Here is a 13,043-nt window from a genome sequence, read left to right on the forward strand (position 1 = left end):
GGGAATGGAATGAAACGTTTAATGTCTGTTCTTTTAATCTACTACATGAGCCATTGAACTTCCCAATGTTTATATTAGTATAGTAAACATTTTTCAATTAGTAAGATAACCATCTTCACAATGGAAACTTTTTCTACTCAGATATTTATCACAAATAATTCTTATTTTGATAGTACTTGTAAAAGAAACCAGTTGTACTTATGGGAATGTAAATTGTTAAATTGTCCAAGGAATTTACACATTAAAAAAAACCTTATCTGATTCAGTTGAGGTGAATAACCTTTAGATTTGTTTCTTTTAACGTATTTTGTTTTGGCTTACTGGGATGGCTGTTCTTGAAGGTGCGGTTGGGGATAATATAGTTTTAAATAACTATATTTAAAAACCATACTGATTAAGTGAGCATAGCATGTCTTTGAAATTTCATTCTGATGTTAGCAACGCATGCCCACTAAAGAAGCATGAGCTTAGCTGTGAATTAAAAGTGTTAAATTTTTACCAGGGATTCAAAACTTCTGAACTTACTTTTACATAGTTTTGCTTTAGGAACCAACTGATAAAATGATCTATTTATATATATTGTTACAACAAGCAACAAAAGCTCATGCTGTCTTTTAAATGGTAATGATAAGCCTAACCCCTTTTCTACTCATATATTTAACACAAATAATTCTTTTCAGCCTTAAAACGTGTAACCTTTAGAACTAATAAGACAGTGTTTTAAGTTGTGTACTGCTAAGTTCTTTTGGTTTGTATCACCTTTAGTGTAATAAACACATTATTATCTTACTGTCATGCCTCATTTCTATGTATGAACATTTTTGCTTTTCAAAGGTATTTCCTTCAATTCTTGGAATTAACAATTAAATTAGAATGCCTAACTTAAAAAAAACCCAAGCAATTTATTGGCATATAATCCACATATCATACAATTCAATAGTTCAGTCATTAAGATGAGTTGTATAATCATCACCATATTCAATTTTAGGACATTTTCTTCTTTCTTATACTGGTTATTAGCTCCCGATTTCCCCCCAATCCCCCTTGTCATTACCTCCATTAATCCAATGTCTGTCTCTGGATTCCATATCCTGGATTCCATATACAGAAAAACATATAAAAAAATGAAACAAAGCAACAGTAACAAAGTAAAACACAGAAAAACCTCAATGGAAATAAAGCGGAAAATACTAAAAAGTAGAACAAATGAAAAATGGTAAAAAAAAATGGTCAAAAGGGAGATCACATGATAAGGGGTTACATTTTAACCTAATTGCATCTGCAGTCATCCACTTTCCAATGCATGGCATGAGAGCCAGGCCACTCACCTCCCTGGCGTATGGTTATAGCGACTTTCACTGGAGGCTTTCAGGTGTGTTTGCCCCTTTCCTTTTAAAATACTCGAACTTGAAAATGGTTCAAAAGAATTAAATGATAAGGTTTTACATTTTTCACTTAACAAAATCTTCCATAATCGACATTACAATGCTCTGGGTCCGCTAGCCAGTCTATTCATATCATTTGACTATGATATATGCTATGATGGGGGTTCACAGGGACTTACTCCATGTGTGGACCCGACAAGTGTATTTTTGGTATCCACTATCATCCATAACCACCTGCAAACCAATTGTTCACAATTTAACCTCTGATACCATTTCCTCCTTCAGATTGGGCTTTTATTATTTGCAATCTTGGGATCAGAGTTTGGTGTGCTTTCCCATAGGGACGTGGCTGATGCATTACTTAGATGGCTGCTTGTTTGAAGACAAGCCTTTAATACCCCAGATGCTATTTTCCCCCCTGATTTCTGGACACCATTTGGTTTCTTCCCCATATTTTACTATAGCGCTCAGATTTTCATTGATCTCTTCATGAGGAAGAACATCAAGCAGGGCCATATCATAAGAACTAATCATTGTTAGATTGGAGCTAGAATTAAATTGAAGCTCCAAATCCATTTATAAATCTATGGTTTATATATATCTCTGGTTCATTTTAGAGAGATTATCATTTTATATGTCTAACAGTCTCTTGTCAAATGGCAGAATATTGGGAGTATTCCTATAATTTAAGCTTACATTCTGGAAGCTAAAACTGTAAATTTAGGGAGAGAATAAGGGAGAGAATAAACTTAGATAAAAATGAGCATTATGTTAATATAAGCTCTTGAAAAGCAAATATAACTACATATGTAACCTCCAGAAAGAGCCAATAATCTAAAATATAATGAGAAACAAAAAAAGTAGTTTAAGAGTACCAACACAATATAAAACCCACTGCCACCAACTTGATTTTGACTTGTGATCCAAGCAGTTTCCAAGGCTGTAAATCTTTACAGAAGTAGAGTCTCATCTTTGTCCCACAGAATGGCTGGTGGGTTTGAACTGTTACCTTGCAGTTAATGGTCCAGTGTTTACCTAAGAGTGTGACCACGCTCCTAAGACAACGTAAATGAGCTGAAACATTGTCACACTCTTAAATTATTTGAGAGGACATAACATAGCAATATTTTTGAATAAAATTAACTGATCATAAACTCAGTAATATTAATATAACACATAAAATACTATTAAAGGGAAAAAAAATAAGAGATCATTTTCAAGAGAGGAGAACGTATTTAATGAGCTGACTTTTCCAGACTATGCCCAATAGTAGTTAACTGCAGTTGTATGACATTGAGTAGATTCCAAAGCATAGAGACTGGGTAGGACAGGGCAGAACTTCCCCATAGGGTTTTCCTGGCTGTAATATTTAGGGTACAATGGCCAGGTCTTTCCCCCTAGAGCCACTGATGGGCTGAACCTGCAAACTTTTAGGTTAACAGCCTAGAGGTTAATCATTGTGCCATTAGGACTCCTTTCAATAAAGCAAAGTTTTAAACTTTACCAGTTCATCAGAAACCCTTGGCTTAAATGATGCTGGTTTCTTGACTCCAGTATAAGGAGCATGGGGACAGGGGCCTCTTTATTTTACCTTTTAGGAATTTATAGTTTAATGCTGAAAAAAATGGATGCATATATAATTAAAAATATCAATCTGGGATAGGGCTTAGGTTTGGATATAATCCCCAGAGGGACATGATTTGTGCCAGTGTGGTTAGGCACAATTGGGACAAGGGGTAGGGACATCGTTGTTGTGTTAGGGACAGTCAAGTCTGTTCTTGCTCATGGAGATACTATGTCCAACAGAACGAAACACTGCCTGGACCTTCGTCATCCTCACAACAGTTCACGATCTCTGACAATGTTCTGCTTCTATTGATGAGGTTTTCAGTGTCTGACAATGTTTCAATGCTATCCATAGGTTTTCAGGGGATAATTCCTCAGATGTACATAGCCTATGCCTTCTTTGAAGTCTGTGCTTAGTCTGGAAGCTCCGCTGACACCTGTTCCCATTGGGTGATGCTGCTGGTATTTGAACTCCCAGTGACATAGCCTCCAGGATCACAGCAACACACAGCCACTATAGTATGACACATTGACAGACATCCTAGCATATAACAAATGGCCTCGGGGGCCAGGTGGAAAGCAGGGATGCCACATGCATACTGGCATGCTCAGAGTGGGGACCATATTGTAAAGGCATTTTAGGATTGAGGGAGGATCTGTCAATTGCTAGGCTTGATAGGAAAGGCACTAGGGACTATTGTCAAATCTTAAGTGTGCTGGGAGAGGCAACAGACAGCGAAGTCCTAGGATTTGAAGATGATTGGCTTGCGATGGAAAATGATTCCAAGTGGGAGAATTAGGGCCTGGGGTATAAAGGCAATGCAGATTAACCAAATTAGCAGTGATAACCAGAGAATATTATGAGTGGGGAAGCCAGAGATACAATATGGCAGATACTAAATAACTTCATGGGAGTGGCCCCACTCCCACTTTGGACTTCAAGGACGTCAAAGAGGACGATAAAAAATTGAACAAAGAAAGGAGGTAGAAGAGAACATTGAACAGCCAGTCGATCCTAGGCGATAGAATTGCAAGCACACAGCTCGAGTATGTAATACCGCCTTTAAAGTGTTGCAAAGCAAGGAGGTTACTTTGAGGACTACAATATGCCTGATCCAAGCCGTGGTATTTTCAGTTGCCTCATATGGGTGAAAGTTGGACATTGGATATGAAAGGCAGAGAAATAATCGATGTGTTTGAATTATGGTGTTGAAGAATCTGGAAAGAACCGTGGACTGGCAAAAGAACCAACAGAGCTGTCTTGGGAGAAGCGCAGCCAGAATGCTCCTCAGAGGTCAGGATGGTGAGACGTCATCTCATGGACTATGGACACGCCCTCCAGTTCTTGACAGGATGGGTTGTGCTGAAATCTAAGAGCAATCATGGAGGATGGCGCAGGATCTGGCAGTGTTTTACTCTATTGTACATTGAAAGGCTATGAGTCAGAACTGACTTACTGGCACCTGACAATAACACACCCCAGTGACAATTACATGCACATTGGACCAAAACTCCTATGTTTCCCTTTTCTAAGGATCCTGGGCAGTAACAGCCTAACATAACTCTTAAAAAACAGAATAAAGAAAATTCCTTACCCCTACATGGCTCATCTGAGTTCTAACATCCCCAGGTAAGCAAGATCTCAAAATGTACATTTACAGTTTTATTAGCCCGCGCCAGCCTACCAAATACAGTAAAAGACTTCTCTCTTTGAAGAATGTTGGGACTAAGGAGCTTACAAAATACCAAGGGACCTCATTTTAACGGGCGCTTTTTGGGCTGCTAACCGCAAGGTCCGGGGTTCAAACCCAGATGGAACTGTTGGCTCCTGTAGTTCTGGAAACTCAATGTAGGCAGGGCTTTTGAGGCTTTGGGGTTTTACTTCTTAGTTTATGTTATCACTTCAGGCGCAGTTCAAGCGCTGCGTCTCCTGAGCGCCAGCTCCGGCGGCTGCGGCGGCCAGCAGCGCGAGCAGATCACTCGCAGGGCGCTGGTTCGGGCCCAGCACAAGGCAGAAGACGCTAGAGGAAAAGGGGCCCAGACTCAACCACACGCTACATCTCATCCTACAGCCCCTCCACTGACCAACGTCTGCGCAGGCGCACCTCAGTGCGCCACGCCGAGTCTGCACCGGAAGTGTGCCCGTCGCCCCGGAAGCGACCGGAAGCGGCGGTTGCCATAGAGACGGGAGCGCCCAGGAGCCGCTGGTACTGGGGGTTGGAGTGTTAGACCGAGTTACTGCCGCAGACCTTGACGACTGCGTTCGTCCTCTTGGGTTTCCCAGGATGTTCTTTTACCTGAGCAAGAAAGTAAGTTTTTCCAGGAGCACCCTCCCTCCCGTCCCAGCCCAGCCTCCTGCGGCCATTCCTGCATCCTTCCGGAGGAGCTAGGTTTCTTCACCAGCTTCGCTATCCTGCTTCCGACCTTCCTGTTCGGTCTAGGCCGGGACCTCCTACCGTGATCTGAGTTCCAGAGCGTTCTTAACAGAGCCAGGGCCTTCCAAAGACCCCAGGACAGCACACGAAATGCTTTTAAACGGTGTTTCCTTCTCCACCTGTTGCTGAACCAGGGGACTTCAGCCTTTGGTCCTCTAAGGTCACCAGCAAGGGAAAAGGGTGGCTTAAGTGTGTGTGGAAGGAGACTGTAGGCACTGCCTTCTTGTGTGCGTTCCTTTTCCGCTTTTGCAGATCGTAGGGCTGTGGACAAGGGAGCGAGTCTGTTTCCATGACTACTTGGGCCTCCGCAGCCCTGTGCGTTTTTCTCCTCGGGGGAGTTGATGCAGCCTCACTTCCCAACTCCGTTTAGGAAAGTTGTTGAGAGTGACTGGTTGCTTTTCAGATCGCCATTTCGAATAATGTGAAGCTGAAATGTATATCTTGGAACAAAGACCAAGGATTCATAGCATGTGGTGGTGATGATGGATTACTGAAAGTTTTGAAATTGGAGACGCGAACAGGTAAATTTGTTGATGGAGAATTGGCCACTATAGTTTGCCCAATGAGATTTGCTCATGCTATTGGTTATTAAACAAAACAAAAACAAAAGCTAACCAACACCGAGTTAATTCTGACTCATAGCGCCCTTACAGGTCAGAATAGGACTGCCTCTGTGGGTGTACGAGGCTGTAAACATTTATACAAGCAGGTAGTCCCAGTTTTTCCCTGTGACTGACTGGTGGATTTGAAGCGCTGACTTTGGGTTTATCAGCCTTACACAGCTCCAAACTTAACTCACTATGCTACCAGGTGCCTTCATATGCAAAACTCATTGCCATCAATTTGATTTCTTTTAAAAAAAAATCATTTTATTGGGGGCTCTTACAATCCTTATCACAGTCCATAGTCCACCCATTGTGTCAAGTACCTTTGTACATATGTTGCCATCATCATTTTCAAAACATTTTCTTTTTACTTGAGCCCTTGAGATCAGCTCATTGCTACCCCCTTCTTCCCTCATGAACCCTTGATAATTTATAAATTATTATTTGTTTATGTCTTACACCAACCACTGTCTCCCTTCACCCAGTTTTCTGTTGTTTGACCCTCTGGGAGGGGCTTATATGTCAGTCATTGTTATGGGTTCCCCTTTCTCCCTCCACTTTCCCCTTAGACACTTCGTATTGCTACTCTCATTATTATTCCCGAGGGGTTTATCTTTCCTGGATTCCCTGTGTTTGCAGCTCTTATCTGTACCAGTGTATATGCTCTGGTCTGGCCAGATTTGTAGGATAGAATTGGGGTCATGATAGTGGGGCGGGGAGGAAGTATTAAAGAACTAGAGGAAAGTTGTATGTTTCATTCCTGCTATACTGCACCCTGACCGGCTCATCTCTTCCTTTTAACCCTTCTGTAAGGGGATGTCCAATTGTCTACAGATGGGCTTTGGGTCTCTGCTCCACACTCTCCATCATTCACATCAATAAGATTTTTTGTTCTGGGTCTTTGATGCCTGATACCTGATCCCATGGACACCTCATGCTCACACAGGCTGGTGTGTTTCTTCCATGTGGGCCTTGTTGCTTCTCAGGTAGATGGCTGCTTGTTTATCTTCAAGCCTTTGATAACTGGGCACCATCAGCTTTCTTCACCACATTTGCTTATGTACTCATTTTGTCTTCAGCGATCATGTTGGGAAGGTGAGCATCACAGAAGGCTGGGTTATTAGAACAAAGTTCTTGCATTGAGGGAGTACTTGAGTAAGAGGCCCAATGTCTGTCTGCTGCCTTAATACTTAACATATAAGTATATGTACATAGATGTTTCTCTATTATATATAAATGTATTTACATATATACATGCCTGTATTTTGACCTCTATAAATGTCCTTTGCCTCCTCCTTCTTTCCTCTATTTCCTTTTACTTTCCTCTTGTCCCACTATCATATTTCGTCTTCATTCGGGTTTCAGTAATTCCTCTCGGGTATATTGGCCATGATCAAGCCCCACTAGGCATCCTACGCCCTTCTCACCATCGCTTTTAGAGCAGTTGTTGTTCCCTTGTCCCTTGGTTTGTTGGCACTTCCCTTTATTTCCCCCACCTCCCCCTCTCCCGTGTCCCCCTTGGAACCTTTGGTCCCATTGTTTTTTCCTCTGGATTGTTTATCCCACCTATCTTATCTAGATATACAGGTAGAGACAATAAGCGCAAAACAAGAAAAGGAAAACAAAAAACAAAACAACAAAAAACCCCAACAACAACAAAAGAAAAGTCTATATAAATAGTCCCAGGTCTGTTTGTTGACCTTTATGAATGTTTTCTGGTCAAGTCTGATGGGGTGCCACGCCCTGGCCCCAAGGTCTATTTTTGGTATTCCCGGGGGACTTCATTGCTTTGCTCCCCCCACTGCTCTGCTGCACACCCCTAGTGTTTTGCCCTGGTGTGGTGGGGTCAGATCAGGCACAATTCCTGCACTGTGTCTCCAGTGCAATTTGATTTTTTAGTCAAGTCTAATCCATTCAAGATGAAAAAAATTCAAACAAACCTATTTTTATAGTATAGTTTCAAGGAAACAATAAATGGCTTATTTAGTAAATGAATAAATAAAATGAATGAATATAAGATCTGGAAATTATTCTTTTACAGTTTTCAATCTATGTATTTTAAATATTTCTGTTTCTGATCATTTATAAAGGGATAAGTAGAAATAATGATAATTTTTTTAATAAACATATTTATTTTGCCACAGTAATATACCTTTGCAAGAAGCATGTAGTAATGTCTACATTTAAATGATGAGTAAATTAGATTGAAATGAGGCTTCTGAAAAGATCGTTCTAATATTAGCTTGGAGCAGAACTTCCATAAGAAAAAAGGAAGAATGTAAAAAAATTTAAAATCTATTATTTCATATATTTATTATGTATTTTTTAGATGATGCAAAATTGAGGGGTCTTGCAGCTCCTAGTAATCTTTCTATGAATCAGACTCTTGAAGGTCACAGTGGTAAGTCATGCTACATATTATATATACATATATAATGTTTTTCTAAATCATGTTTGAATACTATTCTCTTTAGACATTTAGCAACCATTCGAAGGTACTTCAAAGAGTCTGTGGAAAAATGGATCAAAAGATAATGGAAAATTTTTCCTACAAACTTTTTGAAGCCCTCTCATAGACTTAATGCAGATATGTCAACATTTTAAATAATGGTAATATTTAAATCATCTATATTGAACCATAATAATTAGACTCATTTAACAACTTTCATATGGTTAAGTGATATCCTTAATAAATCATAAACTGTTGTTTTATATGTTAAAAAATAATGTTCTATCTTTGGATACATAGTCCTCTTTTAGATTGTTTCGCATGGTTCCAGTTAAAGGAGACAAAAGAGAGATAACTGTAACAGAGCACAGTGATCCTAGATTTGATCTTGGAATAAAAAAATAAATAGTTATAAAAGGACATTATTGGGACACTTGGTGACATTTGAATATGCACTGCATGATAGATAAAATAGTGCTACCATGTTAAATTTCCCGATTTATACAATAATTATGAAAGAAAAATCATAGGAAATTCATGCTATAACATTTAGGCATTAAAAAGAATTATAAGAAACTAATTGCTTATATAATCCAGTGGTTTACTAGGGGATACCCCCAAAACACCAGAGTTCACACTAGTTGAGCATCAAGCGACTTGCTGCACCCAGGGGTGTCACCTGGGAAGGTTCTCTGTGGTCACAGTGAATTTTTCTAAAAGCAGTTTCACTTGAACCTCGCTTTTTGTAAGAGAACAGTGTGCAGCTGTGAAATTTTGTTTCCTGCTCGGGAAAAATGCAGCAGAAACTGTTGTGATGTTGAACACAGCTTACAAGGACAGCACTTTGGGAAAAACTCAAGTGTACGGGTGGTTTTCTTGTTTCAAAAGAGGTGAAATGTTGATTGATGGCAAACCTTGTTCTAGATGTGTGTCAGCTTCCTGAATGGAAGAAAATGTCAACAAAATTCGTGCACTGTGCTTGAAGACTGACGATGGACCATTGAAGAGAGGGGAATTTATCTGGGGAGCTGGGTTTAGAGAATTTTAATGGAACATTTGGGAATGAGAAGGGTTGCTGCGAAATTTGTGCCTCAAAATTTGTGCCTCTGACCAGCAAAAAGAGCGTTGACTGGGAACATGGCGTGCTTTGAAAGGATAGTTTCAAAGCGACCCAGACTGCTTTCCAAGGTCATTTCTGGTGATGAGACATGGTGCTATTCTTCTGACCCAGACAGCAAATATCAATCAAGCCAGTGGAAGATGCCATCGTCACCTTGACCGAAAAAAGCTCATCAAGTGAAATCATTGATCAAGATGATGCTCTTTTTTTTGATGTGAGGGGCATAGTGCAATTGGAGTTCATTCCACCAGGTCAGACTATTAATCAAGCTTTCTGTTTAGTGGTTCTGAAAAGATTGCATAACAGTGTGTGACACAATAGGCCTGATTTGTGGCAGTCAGGGGATTGATTTTGCCACTACGACAATGTACCTGCTTACGTAGCCATCACGTGTGCCAATTTTTGGCAAAAAATAGCATGCCTCTCTGGCCCCACTCACCTCACCCACCTAACTTCGCTCTGTGCAATTTCTTTTTGTTTCTGTGATGAAGAGGGCATGAAAGAACAGTGATTGGATGGTGTAGAAGAGGTGAAGAGAAAAATGAGGGAGGTGCTTGTCAGCCATCCAAACAGATGAGTTGGAAAAATGTTTCCAAGAATGGAATCACAGATTTGACAAATGTACTAAATGTACCGGAGAGTACTTTGAAGGTGATAATGTCATTTTGTAAAAAATTTAAATCCATAGCTTGGGGGTGTGTGGCCAGGAATTCCATTTTTTTTTTGGGGGGGTACTCCCTTTTGTATAAGTGTGTTATTAGGAGAATTGAAAACAATTTGGAAAAGAGAGAAACGTGGTAGTAAGATATGACTACAATAGCATATTGTAGAACAATATTGATGTCACATACACGTAACAGTTTGCTGTAGATCACCCCACAATGGTTGCAGCAGTGCACTGACAAAGAGCTGCTAGAGGGTCAAGCCAGGTTCAGAAGAGGATGTGGAACAAGGGAGATCATTACTGGGATTAGATGGATTTGGGCTGAAAGCAGAGACTACCAGAAAGATATTTACTTGTGTTTTATTGACTGTGCACAGTCATTCAACTGTGTATGGACAGCCTTAAGAAGAATGGCGAATCTGGAACACTTCATTGCACTGATGAGGAACCTGTACATGGATCAAGAAACAACTGTGCAAACAGAACAAGGGAAGACTGCATATTTTAAAATCAGGAAAGATGTGCATCAGGGTTGTATCCTCTTGCTATACTTATTTGATCTGCATGCTGAACAAATAATCTGAGAGGCTGGGCTACACGGAGAAGAATGCAGCATCAAGATTGGAGGAAGGTTTTGATATGCAGGTGACACAGCCCTGCTTGCTGAATGTGAGGCGGACATGAAAGACGCACTTGCTGACAAGGATTGCAACGTTCAGTGTGGATTACTACACACTATAAAGAAAACCAAAATCCTCACCACTGGACCAATAGGTAACAACACAATAAATGGAGAAAAGACTGACGTTGCCAAGGATGTCTTTTGATTCGGATCCACATTCAGTGTTCATGGAAGCAGGAGTCAAGCTATCAAATGAAGCACTGCATTGCTGAAATCTACTGCACAAGACTTCTTTAGAGTGTTGAAAAGCAAGGATGTTAGTTGAGGACTAAGGTGTGCCATGATATTTTTAATTGGTATTTTCATGTACATGCGAAAGTTGGACATTTGACTACGGAAGACTGAAGATGAATCAATGCATTTGAATTGTGGGGCTGGCAAAGAATATTGAAAGTACCATGAACTGCCAAAAGAACAAGCAGATTTTCTTTTGAAAGAAGTACAGCCGGCATGCTGCAGAGAGGCAAGGATGGTGAGTCTTCATCTTACATACTTTGGACCTGTTTTCAGGAGAGACTAGTCGCTGGAGAAGCACATCATATTTGGTAAAGTGGAGGGGCAGCCAAAGAGAAGGCCCTCGACGAGATGGATTGACACAGTGGCTCCAACCATGGGCTCAAACCTAAGAGCAATTGTGAGGATGGTGCAGGGCCGGGCAGTGTTTTGTTCTGCTCGACAGAGGGTCACTAGGAGTGGGAACTGACCCGATGGCACCTAATAACAATAGCACAGTAGCAACCCCCCAGAAGACTTAGTAGGATGTTCTTTGGATATCGTAATCCTTGGGAGTCAGGCCAGTTGGGTACATCATGCTCACATTTGTTTCTGTCAGTTGTATGGAAACTCTTTCAAGTGGTCATAGTAGGTGCATCTACTGCCAAGAAATAGGGACAAACATTAAAAAAATAGTATGTAGCATTATTAATTTTATAATTCTTTTTTTTAATAAATCATTTTATTGGGGGCTCTTTTAGCTCTTATAACAATCCATACATCAATTGGATTAAGCACATTTGTATATATGTTGCCATCATCATAATCAAAACATTTTCTTTCTACTTGAGCCCTCGGGATCAGCTCCTCTTTTTTCCCTTCCTCCACCTCTCCCACCCTCGTGAACCCTTGATAAATTATGTTATTATTTTCATATCTTAGGCCAGCCACTGTCTCCCTTCACCCATGTTTCTGCTGTTCATCCCCCTCTGTGGGGTGGGGGGTGTTATACGTCGATCATTGCGATCGGTTCCCCCTTTCTCCCTCTTCTCCTTAGACCTTCCCCCTACCCTCACAGTATCGCTACTCCCAATTCTGTTCCTGTGGGGTTTATCCTGGATTCAGCGTGTCGAGAGTTCTTATCTGTACCAGTGTATATGCTCCGGTCTAGCAGGATTTGTAAGGTAGAACTGGGGTCATGATAGTGGTGGGTGGGTGGGGAGTATTAAAGAACTAGAGGAAGCTCACAACACAGGGAATACAGGACAGATAAACCCCTCAGGAACAATATTAGGAGTAGCAGTACCAGGAGTGGAAGGGGAAGGTCGGAGAGGAAGGGGGAACTCATCACAATGATCTACATATAAACCCCTCCCTACAAACAACAGAAAAGTGGGTGAAGGGAGACAGCAGTCGGTGTAAGACATGAAGAAAATAATGTATAAATGTTCAAAGGTTCATGAGGGAGGGGGGAAATGAGCTGATACCAAGGGCTTAAGTAGAAAGAAAGGGTTTTGAAAATGATGATGGCAATGTATGTACAAATGTGCTTGACATAATGGAGGTACGTATGGATTGTGATAAGAGCTGTAAGAGCCCCCAGTAAAATGATTTTAAAAAGAAAATGAACTGAGGAATGTTGTGTGTTTCATTGGTGCTGTACTGCACCCGCCGAGGACATTTAGGTGTTTTTGCCCCATTTGTTTTTTCACTTCAAAATAAGATATGTGCAGTGTGCATAGGAATTTGTTCATAGTTGTTTTTTTTTTAAATTATAGTCTGGTCTGAGGAACAGTAAACTGGCTCCCTGTTTAAAAGTTTGAGGACCCCTGCTGTAAACCGTAAGGTTAGCAGCTGAGCTCTGAAGAGCTGTACCACCAGGGAAGGTTGACACCTTGCCTGCCGTCTTTGGTCTGTCCGCTTG

At 40.8% G+C, this 13,043-nt stretch overlaps 1 protein-coding gene across 2 annotated transcripts in view; it reads left to right on the forward strand.

Annotated features, from left to right (window-relative positions):
* Positions 1-5,170: 5,170 nt before the first annotated feature.
* The window catches only part of WDR35 (WD repeat domain 35), a 71,718-nt gene continuing 63,845 nt past the window's right edge, over positions 5,171-13,043 (forward strand). For both annotated transcript variants that reach the window (XM_004696391.3, XM_045286734.1), the window contains exons 1-3: positions 5,171-5,260; positions 5,790-5,907; positions 8,321-8,392. In XM_004696391.3, the coding sequence (XP_004696448.1) occupies positions 5,237-5,260; positions 5,790-5,907; positions 8,321-8,392 (214 nt within the window). In that variant the 5' untranslated portion in view covers positions 5,171-5,236. The remainder of the gene's footprint in view (positions 5,261-5,789; positions 5,908-8,320; positions 8,393-13,043) is intronic.

The sequence above is a fragment of the Echinops telfairi genome, unplaced genomic scaffold (genome assembly GCF_000313985.2).
Source record: "Echinops telfairi isolate 266 unplaced genomic scaffold, ASM31398v2 ScPeMD7_9;HRSCAF=40, whole genome shotgun sequence".
Taxonomy (NCBI): domain Eukaryota; kingdom Metazoa; phylum Chordata; class Mammalia; order Afrosoricida; family Tenrecidae; genus Echinops; species Echinops telfairi.